This window comes from Osmerus eperlanus, chromosome 9 (assembly GCF_963692335.1).
Source record: "Osmerus eperlanus chromosome 9, fOsmEpe2.1, whole genome shotgun sequence".
Classification (NCBI taxonomy): Eukaryota; Metazoa; Chordata; class Actinopteri; order Osmeriformes; family Osmeridae; genus Osmerus; species Osmerus eperlanus.
Genome location: NC_085026.1, coordinates 9,327,724 through 9,351,390, shown reverse-complemented (window position 1 = coordinate 9,351,390; position 23,667 = coordinate 9,327,724). Strand labels below are relative to the sequence as shown.

General features: G+C 48.7%; 1 protein-coding gene across 3 annotated transcripts in view; it reads right to left on the bottom strand.

The window, feature by feature from the left end:
• Positions 1-21,059, bottom strand: part of ldlrap1b (low density lipoprotein receptor adaptor protein 1b) — a 30,816-nt gene extending 9,757 nt beyond the window's left edge. For 2 of the 3 annotated variants that reach the window (XM_062468734.1, XM_062468735.1), the window contains exons 1-6: positions 20,800-21,059; positions 8,478-8,620; positions 6,512-6,624; positions 4,947-5,061; positions 4,306-4,378; positions 829-924 (exon numbers count right to left, since the gene is read on the bottom strand). In XM_062468734.1, coding sequence (XP_062324718.1) covers positions 829-924; positions 4,306-4,378; positions 4,947-5,061; positions 6,512-6,624; positions 8,478-8,620; positions 20,800-20,884 — 625 coding nt within the window. In that variant the 5' untranslated portion in view covers positions 20,885-21,059. The remainder of the gene's footprint in view (positions 1-828; positions 925-4,305; positions 4,379-4,946; positions 5,062-6,511; positions 6,625-8,477; positions 8,621-20,799) is intronic. The other variant, XM_062468733.1, reaches the window with a different exon arrangement.
• Positions 21,060-23,667: the final 2,608 nt, after the last annotated feature.

The window sequence follows — 23,667 nt, the reverse complement described above, 5'->3', positions numbered from 1 at the left end:
ACACGGTATATTTAATACCAGGACATCAAACCTCTGAAAAGTAGTTTGAGTCTGTTTTTGACTGTTCTTATTAGAACAGTGAGGATTTCCATTCCCCTGGAGCAAAACTGTCAAGATTCAGACCTGTATCCATGTAAACAGACTGTCAACGGATATTCAGGGGGAATTCAGAGGAATTTCATTCTGGCTTGGGGCCACCTGGCCAGCCGAATGGGAACATTGTCTCTAAGCTGGTGTTTTCAAGCTTGATCTGCTTGCTTACTATATCAGCAGCCCTCACCCATACAAGGACAGGAAAAGAGTGAAATAGGAGTGAGAAAGTGAGGTTGAGAAGGACCTGAATGAGCCGGTGGCAAAAAAAGACATCAGCCTAGGGAGCAACAAATGGAGCAACGAAAGCCGATGGGCTCTGCAACTCCTGCAGGAAACGATGCATAGTTATGTCCTGGAAACCCCTGGCTTCAACACAGAGCAGGAACCTGAAAGAATGTGGGCTCTTCATGCAAACACAGCTTCCTGTGGTAGGACTTCACTGTCATTGAAGCGAGGGTCGCCAATCTCCCTAACAGCCCAATGGAGCGTGAGGACGTTTGTGTGCTGTATGTATTTATATATCCTCCCTCCATCTTTGCAACATGGACAACGAAACCAGACAGGCCATGACATACAGCACATAATCCCATAATAAGCACTTCCAGGCGACGACCTGAGACTCCTGGGGCGATAAGCAGTCGACCCTGGCGACCCGACCTGCAGCTAGCTGAACTCGGTGTGAAGTCGGTGTGTGAACGAGGCCCTGTACAGGGGAAAAGAACTGGGATGACTGACCTCCTCCTTTCAGACTGGCCAGGCTTGCATAACTCTCAGACTGGGAACTGCTGGCTCCCTCCCCATCCGAGCCAGACTTGACCCGCTTCTCCTTCTCTGTAGGAGAGAGAGAGAGAGAGAGGGGAGAGATAGAGGGGGAGAGAGGGGGGGAGCGAGGGAGAGAAAGACCGAGAGAGAAAGAAAGAAAGAAAGAGAAAGAAAGAGAAATAGAAGCATGAAAGAGTAAGAGAGAGCGGGGGTGGAAAAAGAGGGACATGTTAGGCAAGACACGAAGCAGACGTATGTCAGCAGAACACGGCAGTGCACCAATGATCATTTCACAAGTCTAGGGTGAGTCAGGGGTGGAAACTTAACAGAACATTTATTTATGTCCACAGCCACTGGAAAGAAGGGCGTTTCTGTTGTTTGTCTAGCTGGCCATGTTTGTCATAGGTGTGCATAGATGTGCACCACTTCTTCCTTCAAGTATTCAAGAGCCCAACAGTAAAAGTTATATTACAACTGCTCTGCAACACAGCAAACAGTTAGTGGAACATTTAAATGGCAGCAGAACCAAACGTAACTTGGGCCCTGCCCCAGGACCCAGACAGGCAATTTCTCTTCCCTAACTAGACCCCTACAGAGGGTTGATGGAGCCCCCTCTCTCTGTCCTCTCCAGACCCTCTCCTGCTGGGAGCTGGCCTGGAGGAGCAGCCAGGCCACAGAGCCAAATGAGAAATGCCTCTCTCTCTCCTTCTCCTTCTCTCTCTCTCTCCCCCTCCCTGTCCCTTACGATATCTCTCTCTCCCCGTCTTTCTCCGTCTCCCCCTCTCGGTCTCTCTCCTCCTCTCTCAACAAGGGTTTCCAGCTAACATGCTTGTATATGGACATGGACACACACACACACACACGAGCCACTTTGGCAAGCATGAGTATCTGAGCAGGTCTGAAAAGTCTTCAAAGGCCAGGTGGCAGCTGATCCACTGGAACTAATGCTTCCAACTAACCGAGCATTAGATTAAAAGCACACCCCCAGCCCATCCCTCAAGAACACCGGCTACACCGTAGGTAGGACATGTTCTCCTCAGCCCTCACACGGTCGGAACATCAAAACCATCCCGAGGTGGACGACCACTGGTGGATGGGTTCCAAATCAAAGCCCTTCCCCCCCCCCCCACCCCCCACCATTACGAGATGAAAATCACCAAACAAATACGTTTGCCGTTTACACCCGGTCTACATCAAAGCCGCAGTCTGGAATCTTCAGTGCACACTGCATTTCTCATGCGCCCAGATGAGAAGCTTGGGGGCTGTAGATCAGACTCCTCTCCAGTAGTACTGAGTGAGCTAGACACAAACAACTAAGGAAAACACCCGCCCCGTTTCTCCTGCCCACAATCCTCTGGGGCTTTGCAGCTGGCAGAGCAGACTCTAAGGCTTTCTTTTTTTGTTGCCGTCTTTCCCCTCTTTGCCACGGGAGAACTCCCTCACTACTTCTTGGAGACCTTCCCTCAGCAAACCGCCCCGCCACTCCCCTCCCCTACACCTCCGCTCTGCCTCCATCCTCCCTCATCAACTCCATTGTGTTTGAACAAGGTGATAATGCGAGCCCCGTGAATCAGAGGGGTTTAGCCGCCTCGACTGCTCGGGGTGAACCTCGGAGGAGGGGCGGAGGAAAGGGGGGGATAAGGGGAGGGAGAGGAGTGAGGCGAGGGGGCTGGAGAAAAGATTGTTTAATATTCATTTCCGAGACGCAGAGCCAAACACGGAAAGCGCGGAGCCCGCTGCCACTCTCGTGTTGCCTTGATCTTGTGGAAAATATGAAATAAACAAAATGGAAATGCACACAAATTAAAACGCTATCAAAGGAAGCTGGGGTAAACACAACACAGAGGAGAGGAGAGGTTAAAAAAAAAAAATGGCGCAGAGCATGTTGTGTTAGTGTGTTGTGCGCGTGTGAAGGTTTGAATAAATAACATCTCCTTCCCTCTCACAGTGAGAGGGGATCAATGGCGCAGACACACGGCTGTCAGGGGGCCCCAGGGGGGGGGGGGCGCGCGGGAGCTCCCCGTCGCTGTCACACACTCTTCCTCTCTTCCTCCCTCACTGCTGTCCATCCTTCCCTATTTCACTCTCCAAATCCCTTGCCACCCACCCAACTCTGTATATCCCTTTCTCGCTCTGTCAATGCCTCTCTCTCAAACCCCGGACACACACACACAACATTTATTTTCCCTCCTTCTCTTTCGGTGAATAACAGGGAGGGAGGGAGGGAGGGAGGGAGGGAGGGAGGGAGGGAGGTTCAGACAAGGAAAAGAAAACAGGAGGCTGATGGAGGAAGAGGCATCAGGTGCCAGGCCAGATTGATGGCCACATGCAAGCGCTCCAGACCCGAGTGTTGTCAACCGTCAGGAGCTTGACATGTCGAGTGTGTGTGCTATGTGTGTGTGTGTGCGATAGCCCATCCTAACCATACATGCTGCATGCAGTGTATCCCCAGCCTCAGGAGGTCCCGTTTACATAGAAGTCACACGTGCAGTACATTTCATACATGTTCTGCTGACCCATGGGAAAGCAGGGATGAGCGTGCGACACTTCCTCCCTTCTACAGCACTCTGGGTGTGTACGTGCCAATGTGAGCCGGAGAGAGTCACGTGTAAGAGATACCAAGTCAGGATAACCAAACGACATGTAAAACCTCGGGAATAAAAAGAAAGGTCAGAGCTTTCCACAGCTATTTCTTCCGTGTTGAATTCACTGGTCCTAGCCTGTCCACCCACCTCCGTCCCCAGGCTGCGTCATCCTCCCAGCACCTGTCAACAGCAGTATCCCTCCACCAACACGTCACCAGCCCCCGTCATCCCTCCGTCATCGCTGCCTACGCCCCTTTGCAGCATGTCGTCTTTAATAAAGTGTAGCTTTTACTAAACCAAGCCAGACTTCCTCTCCAGCTTATAGTTTTACTCCAGGGGGATGTTTAGAATCAATAGTAACATTCCTGTATGTGTGTGTGTGCGCGTGCGCGTGCGCATAGAACAGGTGTGCACACCCGAAGGCACGAGTGTACGCGTGAATGTGCGCGTGTATATTTGTGCGGGTGTGTGCGCGCGTCATGGCAGGGCGAGCATGCGAGAGAGGGCGAGAGGCCTCGTGACAGGGGTGGACAGGTCAAACACAAGCCCAGCACCTCAGGGGCACAGGAAGGGTCAAAGGCTGAGACCCCAGAGAAACGCACGTCCACGCGCGTGTGAACGAGCAGGGCTACATGCAGCGCATGAGAACAGGAGAGACCGTCTGGAGGAAGAGAATAAAGGGGGGTGATATGGGGGGGGGGTGAAAAAGGAGGAGTTGACAGAGAAAGAAAGGAAGAAAGATTGAAAGAGGAGGTGGGGGGGGGGCAGGATAAATACGGAGGGAGGGGAGGACGAGCGCGTTTCCGCTCAAAGAATGTGAGGCAGCCGTCACACCTCTCCAGTTGTCGGGGGCGACCATGCGTACCTTCTTTGGCAGCCTGCCAGAATTCAAACGCCACTCTGAAGGCTTGTGCCACGGTTAGAGTCACCGCCTGGGCCTGGGGGATAGAGAGAGAGAGAGAGAGATAAAGAGGGAGAGAGAGAGAGATAAACACTAATGAGTCTCATAAACTAAAGACGTCGACTATGAGAATGCAGAGGGGCTCAGTCTCTGCCCCTGCTGCATTCTCACAGAACAGGAAATGGAGACCCACACAGGGAGGGGCTCGGTGGGAACAGGAAGTAGTCGAGCAGCCAACCTACCAAACTTCTCAATGGATTTTCAAAGAGGGAAGAGAGACCAGGGTGTTGGTTCCCCCTTCTCCTTCTCATGACTAGTTGTTTACGTAGCGGGGAGGATATGTTGCCTTTGAGCCAGAGCTAAATTAGGGAGTGGGGAAGGAAATAGAGGGAGAGGCACACTTACTCACTCAAGCCCCCCCCCCCCCCCCCCGCCCCCCTCTCCCCCCCCTGGTCGACCCCCCCCCTCCCCAGAGTGGAGTGGGAAACAGGGACAGACTGCCCACAGGGGGACTCGCCTCCTCGGTCTCTACCTCTTTTTCACACTCAGAAACAGACACAAGCTTGACTTATGCCCCACACCCACACACACACACACAGACTCACCACTTTCCTCTTGGTACAGAGGAAGGCATGACACTCCAGGGTCTCGTTCTGCTGGCTCTGGACGATGTAGGCAAAGACTTTGTCGTGCATCTTGTCGGCTGTGCAGTAAGATATCCTGGATAACAGTTGCAAACAAATCCAAACAAGCACATGAATGAGGCCTATTTAATTAGAGCTGAATAGCGCAGCGTTTGCGGAGCCGTCCGATCTAGCAGGGCGATCATGCGACTCCATCTCTTCTAAGCCCTTAAGCCCACCAATCTGATTTAGACCCTTAAATCTTTCATTTCCACACCGCTTTCAATCCAGACACAGCACACTCTCTACACACACACACTAGTAGGCAGGTAGAAAAAAAAAACATGTGGACATCTGTGTTCCCAAAGGACTTATAAAGTCCTGGCCGTCCCTCTGTTTCCCCGCCCAAGTGACCGCCCAGCCCAGCGGCCTCTGGGGTTTTTATCATGATTGGACTGGCTCTGGTCTCTGTCAAATTATATACAGTCCCCCCCCTCCCCCCCTCCCTCCCCCTCCCCCCTCCGTCAGTCACGTTGGAGCTCCGGAACGTGCTCTGCTACACAGATGTTCACACCAGAGAGGTGACATCACAGGCTAATGATGTCATCACCCGAGACATGACTGACAGGTGTGTGTGTGTGTGTGTGGGGGGGAGTTCTGTAGTTAATTTGACAGAGACCAGAGCCAGTGGGGGGGGGGGGGGAGAGACCCAGAGCAGTAGACAGGAGGGGCGGGTCAGGAATAATGAAACAACTACCATCTGCCCATGTACTTCTCCTCTCTTTCCTCCTCTCCTCACACCAGCAAACCCTCCGACTGAAGGGATCAAACGTCTCAATAACAAATGACTCAGTGATATAAAAATGCAAGCCGTTTTTTGGGGTTGCTCTTTTAAAAGGCACAGCTGCAGAGTGAGGACAACAGAGGAGTGGAGATGGAGAGATGAGGAGAGGAGAGGCGTCTGGGAGATTTACAACAGATGTGGAGGGGGAGAGCCCTGGGAAATTGGGGCATCTGGGTGGATCCATTTCGTTTACGGCTCGTCTATCTTGCTAGCAGGGGCCTCCAGGGAGTGGGAGAGGTGAACCACACCAACGTCCACACCTCAGGCTGGACCAGGAGACGTGTGCTGTGGAGGACTTCACCTGACAGTTTAGTTTCATAAACAGAGGGTCGACGGGTACCCCGATAAGTGAAAGGTCGCAACAACCTACAGGACAGTGAGGGTGGCTGTGCAGCTGTCGTGGAGGGCTCGAGAGTCCAGATGGATGACATGCTGCTTCTTCAACACACTTTCACACACACACTTCTCCGACAGCACCTCCGATCCCCCCTCCATCTTCTCGGGATCGCAAATCCAAACACTCCAAGCCTCAGAGTGATGGATGAGAAGGATTTGGAAAAGGAGGGAAAACTCTGGTATTGCCAAAAAACCTGGGTCCAATTTCACAATAGAGCCCCCACCCCAAGACAGAGACAGAGTCTGTCGTCCAGTACCACAGGCACTTGTGTGAGTGAACAACAGCTAGCCAACGACAAGAACTGACCTGTATATGGAGATGTTCTCCATCAGCTGGCCGGAGGCGTAGTCGTAGAGGATGATGCCTCGCGGGGAGACCTTTAACGTCACCTTCTGGAGCTTCTTACCGCTGGCTTTGGCCTGGATGAGACACAGAAAGGATTGGGAGTGGTGAGCTGAACTTGTTCGAAACCTTTCTATCCAGATTCTGATAACTCATGCTCTAGCCGGTGCCAAACCTCCAAACTCTTGCACTTGAGTTGACTCATTCCACTTGACTTATTTGAACCTCTACAAAACAGCCTCCAGGGTTCACATTGTGAGGTTTTTATCAAGGCCAAAAGTCACACAGCTACTCAAAAAGCTCTTCCCCGTTCGTCCATCTGAGAAGAAAGAGGAAGGTCTAAAAACCTCGAGGACAGAAAGAATAATAAGAATTCTATTTTCAAACAACATTCTCAAAGAGGAACCATGCCTGGTGCACAGAGACTCAGGCTCCAGACGAAAGCCAGTCCCTGGCGATCCATGCAGAGACAAGAGACTTAAGAGAGGAGAGCAAAGCCTGCCTGGACTCGTGCACTGCAGAGCTAATGATATCCCAAACACAGGCCAGGACGCCACACTCGTTATAGTGCCAACAACACGCGCACACACACACACAACCAGCTCTTACGAGCTCAAAGCAACGACACACAGACTCCCGTGAGAAAATCCCAGAAAACATTCAAAACAAGACCCGAGTTTGGTGATGGGGAAGGAGTGTGTTCTAAAATACTAGGAACGTCTATTACTGACTTGAAACACATGATGACCCGTGCGAAAAAGAGAAAGGTACTATCGTTTCTAGTTCTTAATGACAACAACTAACTAAATAAATAGAACATTCACCTGAGCAAATTCCCTACGAGGCTAAGCCTATTGTGGTACTGTCATGTGAACACACACACACACACACACACACACAACCCTCCTCCAACATCTTTGCTCTAACGTAATTATGATGGAGCTGCCAGACTTAATAACAATAAGGCTCCTGTGTGATCATGTCGGCCAAAGCAATTCTATCTAATGGCATCTGTTGTGAATACCAGCACACGCCTGGGGAGAAGGGCTTGATTAACAGTGCGTTCACACTGCAGCGGAGCGGGCGGCGCGTGGCGTCGGCTTCCAATTCATTTTCAATGAAACCAGGCGTTGACGCTCGCGTAGGGCATTGTGGGAAGGCGAGCGGAGCGGAGCGGAGCGTTGCAAGTTGGATTTTCTCAACTTTATGTAAATGAGGAGCGTGAAAACGCTAGCGTTGGCCAATCGGATTGTTTTCTTGTTTCTTGTAACGTAGCAACCTTTGGTCATGATAAACATTTCTAGGTTTCACAATTTCAAGATGGAGGAGAAACTTTTCGTATGTGTCTGCACACCCAGTTCTGTTCAGAACAAAGTTACTAATGTGACGAGCCTATTTATAGCCTACTTTTAAATTCAGTCTCGTCACATTACGTGACTGTTCTGTGCCACTGCTAGCCCAGCCTACAAACGACTGGTTGAGTGACCGGTGGCGTAACATGTATTCTACTGTAATCTTGCACTAGTAAAATCTTGCACTTACATAAATGTTGTGTAAAAGTGGTATTTTGATCGATATTGTGAGTACATGAACCCAAATCTGCACGCTTGGCCATGACTACAACAGTGACCTTAGAGAACTACAACTCTGTATTAACTTGTCTAACACGCCCCCGAGCGTGGTGTACTGTGGGAAGGCAAGCGATGCAGAGCGTTAAAAAACGCTGCAGTGTGAACGCAGCGTAAGGGCATCAGACAGGTTAAAGGGGGCCAGTGTTGGGAAAACAACTTCATTAGAAATTTGCGTCACAACCAGGTGACTGTCTAACGTGCGTGCGTTGGTACGCTTCGGGGCGTTCCGTCCGCACGCATCCCCACCCTACGTGCACGTGTGCGTGTCGACGTGAATCGTGTCCGTGTGTCTGACTCACCGTGGCGACGATCCTCTTGACGGCGGCGGCGGACAGCTCCTCGCCCTTGGGCTGCTCCACCAGCGTGACGCCCAGGTACTTGAGCTGGAACACCATGCCCTCCAGCAGGGTCTCCCGCGTGTCCGTCCAGTTCTCCGGCAGCTCTGGACACAACAAGCCACACAGGTGAGACACGGCTGCCCGGAACGCAGCTTGATCAAAGCGGAGACATGCAGGTTCATTCGGATCCTTATTCGATGTAATACAGGAGGGCCCCGTCAGGCACGCTGCGCCCTCTCGGTGTCCTTGTCGGGTGGGAGAATCGAAGGAAATGCTGACTATAAATGACGCTGATCTCCTTAGAAATGTCTAAATGGAATTCCTGTTTTGTCCATTCATTCAACATTTTACTCATGTCCCTTTAAGTGGACTTGTAATTCCTAATCCATGAAAGAAAGACATTGAGCTAATCTAATATCGCAGTCCTAGATGAACATGGGCCCTGCCAGTCGGATATCTGCCCTGAGCTCTGGAGCAGCAGTTTAAGGACTCCCTCCCTCCCTGTGTGTATAAGGAGGCAGCCTGGGGGGGCTGGTCACAGGACAGAGCCACAGAGCGCCGCAGCCTAACCTCCCTCCCCCTCTCTGCTGTACCATGGGATCCCTCATCCAAGGCCTGGAGGGACCACAGCGGCAGCACCCATGCGCAACACACACACACACACACAGACACACACACCTCTCAAGTCTCATAGGACTGGTCGGCCATTTGCTCATTTTCTCTCCCACACATACACACCCTCCCACTGGAACCTCATAAAACCTTTATGGACCTGTCACTTGGAGATGTAGCCCATTCACTGGAAACATGTGCTCCGTGAGCCAGGTTTACAGTCCCATCTGCCCCCCTCCTCTCCTCCCGTCTGCGGCCGACCTCTCCTGAGTGACCTCTGGACGTTTCCTGTTGACCACCGGGATCACCTGGAAGCGGCGTCCTGTCGAAAGTGTCAGCCACGCTCTTAAACGAGACACGGGGCCGAGTGGGGGAGGTCATGGGGCTGTGGCTCAGACGGAGGTGGTGGGCACTGGACACACTTCGCTGCAACAGTTAAGTTGCTGAATTGAGCTTCTTTCTGACAAGTTGGTTTGAGTCCCAAACTAGCACCGCTGATAAAGGTCTCCAGTAGCGTCCGTGTGCGAACTGTGCTTCTGAAAGAGGAGCTTGTCTCCTCAGGGAACAGCGGAACACTAGGTTTCCCTCACAGGCGTTTCAGAACCAACGCAGTCTTAGCTCCTTCGAGAGCACAGGAGCACACACTCCGGCACTCAAGGTCAACGCCTTGAAAAGTACAACGTGACTTTCCTTCTAATGTCAAGTACAGTACCATGAGAGCAACCGCTAGCGACACAGAGCAAAGGCTGTTTGCACATCAGCAGTGGAGAACATTTCAGAAAAGAGAACTATCATCTCTAATTCTTCCCTCTTATCGTTAGCTTGGCTTTCACTTCTTGGTAAACATTGTACTTTTCAAGATTTGACTCGATATACAGTGTGGCCCTGACCTCTCAGAGAGTACGGGTGCACACACACACGGTACACACAAACAACGCTTCTATTTTTCATGACAACCCCCTCATCAAGTCCTCATCTCCAGACCACACAGCTAGCTGAGCCTGAGTGTCTGCAACAAAGTGGTCTGTAATAGTCTGAACTCAGCCCTAAGCCGTACTTACCCAATGACAGACTCAGGTGAACGCCCAGGACTGAGGTTAGCAGCTCCAGCTTACAGCCTGGTTAAATGGTCTCTCTGGTTCCATTAAACCCTGCCTAACTGACTTAAAGCACTTCATAGCCAGAGTCAACAGAATGCTAACCGTATCCCAGACTGCTAATAAGCATACAAGTTTATCTTTGGAGTGGTTTAGGATTTCAGTCATGCTTGAGCATTAGGTCCTAGAGTGATTTCACTAATCAAGGCTGAGATGTAATGTTGAAACGGGGAGTAGATCCGGCTCGGGGAACCAGTCAAAGTCCTACAGTACACGAGTGAACTCGATTTCCCCTCTGTCTGTGTCTCCCATCCTCCACGTCCACCCTTCCTGTTCCCCTGGTGCTGGAGGTGCAGATTTAGGAGCTTTTCTGTGGGGCTGGTCAGGAGCTCAGTACCAGGACAGTGAGATATCTGAGAGGGGGGGGGGGGGTGATCAGATAGACGAGGAACCAGCAGGACAGGCCAGCACACAAAAACCAGCACGAAGACTTCTCTCCATGTGGGAACCATACATAACCTAGCCTACTTAGATTGGAAATGCGTTTCAGACCACTGGTTTCCTTAACAACTGGTTACGTAATAATTGACTGTTCGAGCCAATTCGGCCCTTTGTAAGACAGAGAGCAGTTTATACATACAGACATACAGATACACACACACACCCTGCCCCCAGATCCCAGCAGAGGCGGTGGTGATTAGTGCACACACTTCAAAGGCTCCAGACTCAGAGCTGGTCAACGAGCACTGCTGCCTGCCTGGCGGCCTGGAAATGAGCGGGTGTGCGCTGGAGGAGCGCTGAGCAGCGTGCTGGGAGAAGCGGCGGGGTTTGGCAGCCTCTCTGAGGGCCGCAGCTGGGCCCTGGATCTGAGGGGGGGGGGGCGCGAGGCGGAGGTGGGAGAGGGGAGGGAGACCTGGGGCGGTGTGGGGAACCGTGGAACCGTGATCTTCAAAGCCGGCGTGGATTGGAATAATGAAAAAGGGCCCGCGTGGGTTGGACCCGTGTGCGTTTGAAGAGCTTGATCTGCTGGCCCGTGAGGGGCAGGTGCCCACGTCTGCTCCTGCACGACGCCATTAAGAACAGGCCACCTCACACCTCCTGCCAGCCCCTCAACACGCACACGTGCACTGAATGCATTCGCATGCTACCCATGAGAACTCACACACACACACACACACACACACACACACGAGCCTTCGCAACATACACTCAAATAGGGGGGGCATGTTCAGTCCGCATGGGCAAATGCGTATTATGAAGGAAAGCCCAGTGAACACAAACAGAAAACACTCACAGTTTCATGGCTTGCCGACAAGAAACACACACTAGCCTACTTGTTTATATTGGAAAGGTCAAGCCAATGGAAAAGACTGAGGTTTAACAACTCTAGAATAAGAGAAACTATAGAGGTTATGTATCTTTTCTATTCAAATCCAATTTGAAATCATGTTTTTGTCTTCTTGCAGCATCAAAGAATATAAAAATAGGAATAAGAAAGTCCTTTTATCTCAGTTAAGAGAAGACATAACCGTTCTTAATTATATACAAAGGAACAACGGAATAGGCCATGATGCCTTTAGGCTGACTTAAAAGTACCTGGCAGTTCTTAAAACTAGGTTCCAGGAGGCCAGTCTGACAGAGCACAGCCTTAACATGTGAAACACTTACACACTGGCCCTCCGCAAGACACTGATACTCCCCTTGGAGACTTGACATTCTTGCCGAGGTGTCAGACTAATCCCTGCGCATGTGTGAGAGAGAGTGTGTGTGTGTGTGTGTGTGCGTGCGCGTGTGTGGAGAGAGAATCACAGTGTAAGTCCACTCCTGCCTCGCCTCCTCCTTTTGGGAATGACAAGTCCTAACACACCCTAACCAGGGAGGAGGAGGAGCACATGAACTCAAGCTGACACCCACCTACTTCCTCTCATCTCACCCTTTTAGCAACACACTTCATCTAAACTGTACAATCCATTTAAAGCGGAGTCTTGACATGGCTATCATTTGCTGCCTTACTGTATTACAAGGACGGACAGTCAAAGAGGAATTATGGCTTTGAATTAAAAGGCTTCAAAAAAAAGTTACTGTCATGTCGCCAAGATGGGGAATATTAAAAATACAAAATAATAGTATTAATACCCTGGCACAAGGTGCATGACAGACATTATGAGGTATGCAGTCGGGAGCCCTCTGCTCTTCACCAGCACAGCTCTGATGTAGGAACCAGAACACAGAGCAGAGGTCAAGAGTCAACACAGCACCTTTGCAAACTCTGGAACTGCCCATTTCCTTCTGGTCTGGCCAGCTTGTTGAAACGCCCTCACAGGCTTGTGACCTCAGCGGAGGCCCTGCGGAGACACACGTTGCCAGCTAGATAGCACTGGGAACATGAGGAACACGTCCTGCTCACATCTCAACATTCTGTGTTTGTCCCCCTCGCATTTCGGATGACAGTCACGATACGTGACTGGGAAGGGGACAGGTGGTGCTTTTATTAGGCCCTAGATACGGTTCCACCGTCCCTTCAGATACAGCAGATATAACGCCCTGGCTATTTACTAGGGGGGAAAGTACACCAATAAGCATCGCAACTTATGAATAAAATACTGATAATAAAGTTGGAAGAATAATTCATGGATTTACTCAGCACGTTAAATAATGGATCAAGTTTAACAGGGGGTGTGGGAGAGCTGCCTCCAGAGTCTCTGAGCAGCCTTGGCCTCTCCACTGCTCAGCTCTGGTCTCATCAGGGAGGGATGGGTTGGCATCAAACAGAGTCTGAGACAGAGCGGGCATGGACAGAGTGGGTAAGAAGTGCCAGGGGGGTAAGAAGAGCACATAGGGGGGGGGGGGGTAGGGTGAAGAGGCGGCCCTGCCAAAAGAGGAAATGAGTCCGGCGATGGAGAGGAGGGCATGCAGAGGGTCAGAGCGGGTCACTGATGTCCCCCTCTCTCTATCTCTCTCTCCCTCTCCTTCTGCACTTCTCTCTCTCTCTCCCCAACCAGAGCCAGCTACTGGAGCCTGGACAGTAATAAGAGAAGGAATCCTGTCCTCCAACAGCCGACAGGCTGTCGCCCAGGGAGGGGGCGGGGGAGATGGAGAAAGCAGAGGACTGTATGGAAGAGGGATTGGGGGAGGGGGAGAAGGAGTGGGGAAAAGGAAGAAAAAGTGATGCACAAAAGAAAGAAAATGGAGGGGGGTATAGAGGTAGTGGCAGGAGCACTACTAATTCTTAAACACACTGGGGGAGGGGGGGGGGGGTCAGTAGAAGAAGGGGGGAGGCACAACACTGCCAATCTGACAGGCCATTACGTTTCATTCAGATGGGTGGGGACGTGCAGCAGCCTTGAATCACCGTGGAAACAGGCAAAGGCTCTCGGCGATGCCGCAGACAGAGGCATGGAGCCTGAGGAAGAGATCGAGAGAGCGGGCGAGCGAGCCAGAGAGAGATTCAAAAGGAAGACACAAAGAAAAACACAAATGATTTGCTGTATGTGCATATCCACAGCGTGACAAACTGGGGTTTTTATCTCTTCTATTCTGGTCCAGACACAAGATCTCCAGACGGGAGATTTACCAGCAGACAAGGAAGACGCTGACAGACCTAAAACAGAACAGCAGGAACAAACCAGTGGTTTGGGGGACAAAATGACGCCAAATATACACACTCACAGACAGACGTTCTTTTGCTTTACCTGACACCTGCGCTGTGGTGACAACACAGATGAGGTTTCAGGAAGTCTTCAGCAACAACAACAGAGTGCTGACATGCAGGCATAACACTCATACAGCCCACTCAAGTCCCAGGCGCCTGTGGTAGCCCACCACTCTCTTGCAGCACTACTAGCAGAGATGGAACTGTCAAACTGAAACTCTATGAGTCAGCGGCAGTGTGTAGCAAGTACAGACACTGTACATGAGACAGCAGGAAGTGGTGGCGCAGGCCTCGCTAGTTTCACACATGAAAGCAAAGACAAGATTTTCAGGTCTGTTAGCAGGCCCCCAGCTAGACAGCTGCTCCAGGCATGCCTGCTGAATAAACAGTTTCCCCCTTTTTGTGGAAGACAAACAAGCTTCCGACTATTGAGAGCTTCCTAGTGTGTCGTCCTGTCGAGCTGAATGAATGAGTATGTGGCAAAAATCTTGCTGGCTTCTGTAAGTAACCTGCTGTGATCCCTAGGCAGTTGGCAGCCTGTGAATAGGGCATTGTTTCGAGCCGGCTGGACGCTCTGCCCACCTGCATACCTGTCCACACCCACAATATGACAGGAACTTCCTAATGGACCTACTTCCCCCCCCCCCCCCCCCCCCCTAACATGCTCACACAGTCACGTCTCACAGAGACCTGGAAATAAGAGATTGCTGTTTTTACTGGGGTCCCCTGTCGCTACCACAGACACACACCACACACAGTTACATCATAGACTGTGTGTTCCCATCCCTCAACGAGGGAAGCTGCAGTGAAAACCTTCGATTTGCCACAGACTGATTTCAACCAGGAGGCAGAATGTGGGACAAAGCCCAATCAGTGATGGGTGTGTGTGTGTGTGTGTGTGCACGCGTGACACACCCGCTCACAGGAGTCAGGTGGCTGAGCGGTTAGGGAATTGCGCCAGTAATCCGAAGGTTGCTGGTTCGATTCTCGGCCGTGCAAAATGACGTTGTGTCCTTGGGCAAGGCACTTCACCCTACTTGCCTCGGGGGAATGTCTTACTGTAAGTCTGGAGCACATGTACTTACTGTAAGTCGCTCTGGATAAGAGCGTCTGCTAAATGACTAAATGTAAACATCAGAAGTGAACAAATCCCACAACTAAAACAAGAGACCTGGGAAGCAGTAGAATGAGCAGATGGCAAAGGAGCTCAGAGACCAGACAGTAATGTGTGTTTGTGTGTGTAACGTCATGTTACCGTCTCAGCAGTGGGCAAACACTAAATTATAGACGGGCCACAAAACAAACAGGATTTCGACCCGACAGAGCGTGAGCCTTTCCAATCAATAGCCGGAAACTGCAAGGATACACCTATAAATGCAGCCAATCAGCGATGCGGCCGGCACTCGTTTCTTTGTAGGACTGAGGGGGGAACAGAGTCCGGCCCTGAGGTGAACGAGAGCTGATGTAAGGCCTCGTCTGACCCATCCATATTCACTCACCCTACAGTGAGGAGCAGACGGTGTCTGGAAAGAACCCCTCCTTCCAGCTATATTAAATTCCTATCAGAGTGTTTAAAGCCCATTTAGGAACCTGCAGAGTCAGCCAAGGAGAGGCAGAGAGCAGAGCAAAAGTGCGAGAGAGAGAGAGAGAGAGAGAGAGAGAGAGAGAGAGAGAGAGAGAGAGAGAGAGAGAGAGAGAGAGAGAGAGAGAGAGAGAGAGAGAGAGAGAGAGAGAGAGAGAGAGAGAGAGAGAGAGAGAGAGAGAGAGAGAGAGAGAGAGAGAGAGAGAGAGAGAGAGAGAGAGAGACAGAGACAGAGACAGAGACAGAGAGGTCTGGAGGGGACTGGAAGCGTTAAGGAGGAAATGGGAAAGCCAACCAAATGGATTCTTGCCCGAACATGAAGTGAAGAGGTGGGACGAACACCAAGCAGAGCCTGGTACCAGTCTGGTCTCTGCACAGAGACACAGAGGGGAATGTTTACAGTGGGAGGAAGGACTGAAGGGGCATTGTCAGGCTCCAGGGAGAACGCAACAACAAAAAAAGAGAGACAGAGAGAAAGAAGAAAGAGCTGCAGTTAGAGAGAGAAGCTGACAGCTTTGAGTGTGTGTGTCTGGTGGCCGTGGGGGTGGTGTGTTATGTCCAGTGATGGTATCTGCCTCTCCCTGCCTGGCACACGCTCACGCAATGCCACTATCTCTGTTCATGCGATCAGAGGAGTTTACATCATGTCACATACCCTACACGCACACGCACTCTAATGGCTGTCCAGTTCACTAATGGAGAGGTCAATACGCCGTAAATAAGACGAATGGAGCATAGTGCCCTTTAATGTCCTCAAGTCAATGTCCTGATTCTCCTTTAGTGTCCTTCATAACCCCCCCCCCCCCATTCTCCTGGGTGCATCCATGAATTAAATGTGCTTTTTTAATGTCATATCAGACCATCTAGTCTCAGATTATTATTATCTGTCAACAGCAATCCTTGAAGCAGTTAAGTCCTCGTCTTGGAGAAAGCAAACTGTTACATAACACTGGAATTATCAGCGTCTGATTTGGTGAACATCCAGCCCCCCCCCAAAAAAAAAACTCCAGGCCTAGTAGTTCAGTAAGGGGAAGGGATTTAAAGCAGATAAGAGTCTTATCGCCTACCACTAAGTACCAACACAGAGACACGTGTTGTTCACTGCAGGTCAGATCCCCAGAGAGTGAAAGTGAAGAGGAAGGGAAGCTGAAGAGCAGAGGAGGGTGGAGGAGGAGGAGCGCTTACATCACTTAGGGATTATAGGAGTGGCTGGGCCACAGTGTGATCCTGGGCGACACAGAATCAGCACATCCACGGTTGAGCTTTAAAGACCTTGCTGCTGCAGTAGGTCGTGAGCCAAGCGGGTCCAGGGAGACAACGGCAGACATTCTGCATCCCCCCCTCCCGCTGAAGTTCCTCAGCGTTTAAAGTCCCGGCTGACAGGTTAGACAGCAGAAACGGCTCTGCAGGACAGCCGGCAGGGATGGGTCAATCTGAGAAACCAGAGGACCACTTCAGAGTAATGACGCCTAACTACCCCTCTGCTCATCCTTCTCACGTTTACTGTCATCCCTCAGACCTCGACAGAGTGAGGAGCAAGGAGCTGGGGGAGGGGGAGAGGGGGAGGATTGTATTGAAGGGGGGCTGCGGGTCAATAAATAACATCCCAGAGTTCCCCTGGCCGGGACAGCTAGTCCGGACGGCCACATAAATAAACTCATACTTTAATGGGATTTGTAAGCCTTCAACTTGCTGTAAATAGCCTCAGGTGGCGTTCATTTAGGCAGCACCCCACCCCTCCCCCCTTCAGAGGACAATAGATGAGTCTGCAGAATTGCAATGGCCATATCATGTAGGCTGGCCTTAATCAAAGTACAACTTACTCTGGCTTGACAACTAATGAGCCAATTCAATATGGCCTGAGGTTCTCTGGTCTCTAGCACTGCATTTTAATGCACACACAAGCAGGCTACTTGTTGAGGCCAGATCAGACACCAAAAAAACGAAGACAATCTACAAACCAAATTAATGCTACCGCCAGAGGCTAGGATTCTACGGACCCAAGTCTATGCATGCAGCAACAGTGACAAAGCATTATTGTGCCTTGCACACACAACACACGACACACGACACACACACGTGCCTTCGTACGCAAGCAGCAGATACAGGAGATCTAACAGAAGCATAAATCACTGGGGACTTTACAACTCCATAAAGGAATCCTGCAGGAAGCAATCTCCATTACAGCCTGGCAGTGCTTTTTGGATGACTTTGTGCAGGGGACACAACTCTATGGACTGGACAGGTCCAGCAGGTAAGAACCAGTCAGTAGGCCACACACAGTTAACCAAACTGCAGTTCTGACTTTCTTCATTTCAGAGGACAAAATTCCACTCACTGGGTAGGAGACCCAGCCGTCAAGTCCAGCTATCTTTTAAGGGCTTTTTCTCCAAGCATGTCTTGACATTGACAAGAAATGCTAAGGAGATGACATGATGACAATGGATTTTCAGTGTCGAGACACCGACAAGTTTAGCATTCCTCCCCTCTGATGTTAGCCAGGGCTATACGGTACGTTTAGTTTGTTACATATCAACATTGTGTCCATGAAATTATTTTGGTCTAACGCACGCATTCAGCAGGCAACTACCACCCATTGATATATCATCACTAGTGTTAGCCAACACCTCTAGGTGAGAGGATAGAGAGACCAAATGGTTAAAGGTCATGTTACACCCACTTGGGGGTGCACACCACGTCCATCTGTTCCTCAGGAAACTGGTCAAGCAACACAATCTGGTCTCTCTACTTTCCAGAATCAACAGAGCTCTTGTATGTAAGCACCAACGGCCATATAACAAAAGTAAAAGTACATTTATGGTTTTGCAGTAGTTGAAATATGAAATGGATGGCCTAAAAAGAGGAAGTGAGACAGGAAATGACATAGATTCTTGCCTTTATAATCAGATGTCAGACCTATGTCTGTCTGACACTTGACCATCTTGAGAACAGGGCACTGCATGAAGTTGAAAATCGGTCTGTGTATTGGTCGGGACACAGGGGTGTGCACATTGTTGCGTGTAAAGTCGTTTGGATGAGTGGTTTGCATTCAAGATAAATATACACACACACGCACACGCGTTCACACTAACCTGTGCTGCCGACGGGCACGGCACTACCAACTGTTCAACACTGAGCCATGTAGTGGCCTTAGTGTACGAGACACGGGCTTGTAGTTAAGGGTTGGACAAAGCCAAATCAAGATAACTCTATGGTCACTGACTTAGGTAATATATGCATTGAGAGCAAGTTACTTTACCAAGGACTGCACTCAAATACAAATTACAAGACAAAAAGGCCAAGCCAAAAGAAGAAGGTTGATGGAAACGCCCCTGAACCTATCTTGTAGTGGATCACCAATTTGTCATCAACACCATATTGTCAGCTTACCAACAACTTGTACCATGTAGACTATGCTGCTAAATTTATGGTCACCATGGAAACATCTGCAGATCATAACCACATGTTTATGGTCTACCACTCACTGACACCAGCATGTACAGTATTAATAGTGCGATCTGCCCTGCAGTGGAAGCTTCCTGTTGCCAAGCTGAGACAAGTTGCTGTTCATGAATAGCTGAGTTGAGGTGCTGCCGCAAATTGCCACTGATACCCAGCCATGCATTCTCTCACGGTCCTGGTATTAAACCGCCAAAACCAAGTCTGTATATCTTTGAAACCTGTGCGGGCTATGAATAGACAGCCACGGGTGAAAGGAAGTCCAGCAAGTGTATGGGGGTGGACTAATGATTAAGATGTAGCCTAGGTTAATCAATTTGGTCTCAATACGTTACCATGGTTTTGTGTGAGGAATATGTATTATCATCTTACAGACCCAACAGTGGCTGTTATCCACACGTCCACTGTGCCTGGCACAGTGAGTAGAGATTTGGAACGGAGAGAAGGCTTTTAGAATGGTCATTATATACCCAGAGAAAGTGGCCCCAACAAAGCATCGATGGCACTGCATGGCACGTGCCGCATCTTGCTGCCAATTGCCCCATTGTCTAGGAGAAAAGGGAAAAGGCAAGGGGAGGGGTGGCGTTCCCCTTGTGGATCCACACAAAAAGGTTACCAAGCAGCAAAGCCTCCCTTTGAAAAGCCATACTACAGAAGTGTGGTCATGTGCAACTGCCTGGGTGACTGCTCATCGTGGACATCGCATAGCTGCCTGTCTGTGACAGGCCACTGAAGCCAGAGATCAAAGCTTTTGTTGGATTGTAAGTCCAGAAGCTCCAAACAGCAATGGAAACCTGCTGAATGAAACACTGTCTCATAAGCCATATGATGTGAAACGATCTCACAAAAATGTAAAGGTTGTTACAATGCATCAACATTTGCCGTATGCCGTATTTCGAAAGGGTTTAGTTTTGACATATTTTACAACCACGATACCTCATGTGAATGTTAGCAAACATTCTTTGCAACTCCCGCTACACGTCACATAATTTGTTTCTCATAAATGTATCACCTAGCAACAGACCGTTGCCATGTTTATTTCTGTCCGCATACGCTTTCTTTCTACCTCTACTACGCAATAAAATTATGATTTTTGAACCTGCTTGATTATCTGTTTAGTTTGTCTCTGTGAATCTGCAAACTGTTCGTTTGTAACTCAAGTGCCTCGAGCGCATCTGGAATACAATTTTAACTGTCTAATATGTGCCTGGTGACGTGGCGAAACAGGATTGTGGAGAACCTCGCATAAAGGGGGTCAGATGGCTGAGCGGTTAGGGAGTCGGGCTATTAATCATAAGGTTGTTGGTTCGATTCCCGGCAGTGATAAATGACGTTGTGTCCTTGGGCAAGGCACTTCACCCTACTTGCCTCGGGGAGAATGTCCCTGTACTTACTGTAAGTCGCCCTGGATAAGAGCGTCTGCTAAATGACTAAATGTAAATGTAATGTGAAATGCAAAACCATGCAATCAAAGATATGTTTGTCATCTTTAAGCTAAATGTGTCTTTTATAAACTTAGCTACTTATAACACTTTCAAATGAGGGGGTGGCTAAGCTTGGTCATGTTGTTGACAACGGTGAGGACGAAGTCAAGTTCAGACAGTGCCTGTGGCACCGCGCGGCTACTACTACAAATCCTACAGCGTATATGGCAAAACGATGAGCAAAACGATTAGTAAATGATTGGAAAACGGATACTAACATGCAACACTAAGCTAAATTCATAGGCACATCTATCGTACGACTCACGCCAACAACATCAAAAAGTAGCAAACAAATACTCGCTGTTGTCGTGGATAGGATACTTCACTATTGTTGAACTACCACCATGCTACTACTAGCTTTTTGGCGTAATGCTATCGGCATGGTTCGTATACTCACTTTTATGCCTGCCCACACCCCATGACTGTTTTGCGAGACTGGGGCTCCGAATAATTGCCCTTCCAGCCGATTTCAAAGCGTCCATATCGTAATCCAAAATTGGGGCAAAGAGCCCAAAAAGCTTCAATCTTGTCTATTAAAGCACCTGGCACGGTTTGTTACCCTCTCGCTCCCAAACTTTTCAGCTGTTTTTTCTCCCTTGCTTCGCGGACAGCCCAGAATCGATGGATTATCATGTTCGTTCCCACTGGGCGGTGTTATGTATGTAAATTAACCGGATAATGTACATGACGTGTGTTTGTGGAGTCACGCGAGCAGGGTCGCTGCATAAGCTTGCGCAAGTTAAAGACTACAGGTCTAATAAATAAATACAAATTATTCAAATATTTAGCTGTCAATGTTTCATTTGACAATATATAAATCGTAGTCTACATTGTTCCATGACCATCCACATTTGGCATTTTGTTCATATGGTTGATATTTTGTAAAGCAGCGAATAAATTAAGCGAGATAACTAATTTCCATTTGAGTTTGAAAACCCTTTCTGCTTCGGCTCATGGACTATGTACAATATTTACCCCCCAGTTTAGCTTCCCTGACAAGATCTGTCTGACATGACAGACCCACCTGTCTGGACTGGACAGAAATCCGTAGGTTGGCAGTCTCAAGGGGTAATTGTTTCAATACCTTTCCCCAAAATCTATTTACAAGGCCGGGGTGCATTTCTCTACAGTCCGTGTGTTGAATCACAACCCACTGACTACTTACACATTCATGATTGCACATGGTATTCGAAAAATCCTACCCAACCTGATCTCAAAACATGACAGTGTCATAATACACATACAGGAATTAGCCAAGCCAACTCTGTTCAACAGTAGTTGAAGAGCAACAGTACTTAAGGAGACATAATTCACATTACTAATACATATCATTTGGGAAGTTAATTGTCCAGTTTAATGGTTTACTGTTAATAGCTATACTGACCAAAACCTCCAAGATTAAATAATGACCGCAAAGTCATGACATTAATGCTCCCCAAAAAGGCACACTATAAACTTCCTGTAAGTTGGAGCTGGATGAATGGATATTCTGTCAAAAACCAATCAATTCAGCTGAAGGGGACAGAAGGAGTAAATTGGTGGTCAGTTTCTCAGGACTTCCTTTACTTTAGGTAACACACTCTTGCTCCTTTAACCCTTGTGCTGCCTTCAGGTCACATGACCCAAAGGTTCATAACGAACCACCGTTGTGTTTACCCAATTTTACCCAATACAAAAACAAATAAAAATAATTTTATTTTAACCATTGCAATGTGGGGGGTCTGAGACAGCCCAACAGTTAAAAGAAAATGCTTCACTTTGTTTTTGTAGGAGGTAAATTTGACGCAATACGACGGTGGGTCACAATGACTGATGGGTCAGAATGACCCGAAGATAACACAAGGGTTAACTGGGGTGAAGTGGCAAAGTACATGATGGTTTTTACTACTGTAATGAACTCCATAGATCATTTCATATTTGCTCATACTACAAGTAATTGCCTGCATTGCAAGTCATTTGTCCATTGAAGGTGATGATGTTACAACAGTCCACTCTCTGCAGCACCAAGATACTCTATTATCCCCACTTCATTGCAACAAATAGCCAAAATAATTCCATTCCATTCAATCTTAATTGGAAATACATAATTAATGACAAATGGTCACTACTCCCAATATATAAAGGGAAAGGCTTGGGGCCCTGGAGGAATGTGTGATGCATTTTGTTTATGACAATATGCACAAAACCATGTTTTTGGGTAGGTATGGAGAAGGTGAGAAAGGCAATGGGGTTGCTGTATTCTTTAACTGTGGTTGTGTTTTTGAGGCAGTTCTGAAACACCAGAATGCTTATAGATAGATCCACACAAGGTAGTAGCTTCATTTGATGTTTTCTGAAGACATTGGTCTGTTGCAACTGATACAATCAAAATGCTAGATGTGACAAAAGAGGATGTTGATTTGAAGCTAATGCAAAAACAAATTTACATTTGGGGAGTCAGGTTGCCACATGGACACATGTTCGGGTCCTGGAACAGAGACGTTTATGTTATTAAGGGGAAATTGTAATTCCTCAATTACAGTTGAGTTCCTGTTTTCATTGGATTGAAAGAGAAAACCATTGCTTGACTTTCTGACATAGTTATATGTATAATGTATCAAGAGGTTTATCATATTCTTCTGTCTAAAATAGCTAATTGAATGTCCTTGGGGGAAAATAGCTATGCAAGCAATGGAAAGCCCCCCCGTACAGAATGTGCAGGCTTCCTTTCAGTGTCAGAAAGATTGTCCTTGGCAGACTCCCTCATCTCCCACCAAATCTTTGAGTACATTAGATTAATTATCATTTTTAGAATCAAAATGTGTGGCATACCATAATTTGTTTTCCTTTCATAGTTTCATTCCTGACATATCAGGGCTCTTGAGGTCATCTCCATTCTGAAAGCCTCGTCAGGAATTATCACTTTGTAGCCGAGGGGCAGGAAATCAGATGATAAAAAATGAGTAAGGGGGCATCCTTGAACAGTTTTTTTTGTTCCCAGTATTTCTGCTACAGTATTAGGGTGCTCATGCAGCTCCATCACCATTATTGTAAAGACCGAAGTAGGGGCAGAGCAAAAAAGAAATTCTGTGAGTACAATTTCTTTGGATGCTATAAATTGGCACAGGATAGGAGCTACTATTACATTTGGCTCATTTCCTCCATTGCCCCAACTCCAGTTTCAATCTAATGTTTTTGAATTGCTGTTCTGAAGCATCAGATAGAACGTAAATTACCATGAAATATATAACCTTGTATTAATGTTAAGGCTACTTTTACTTAAGAG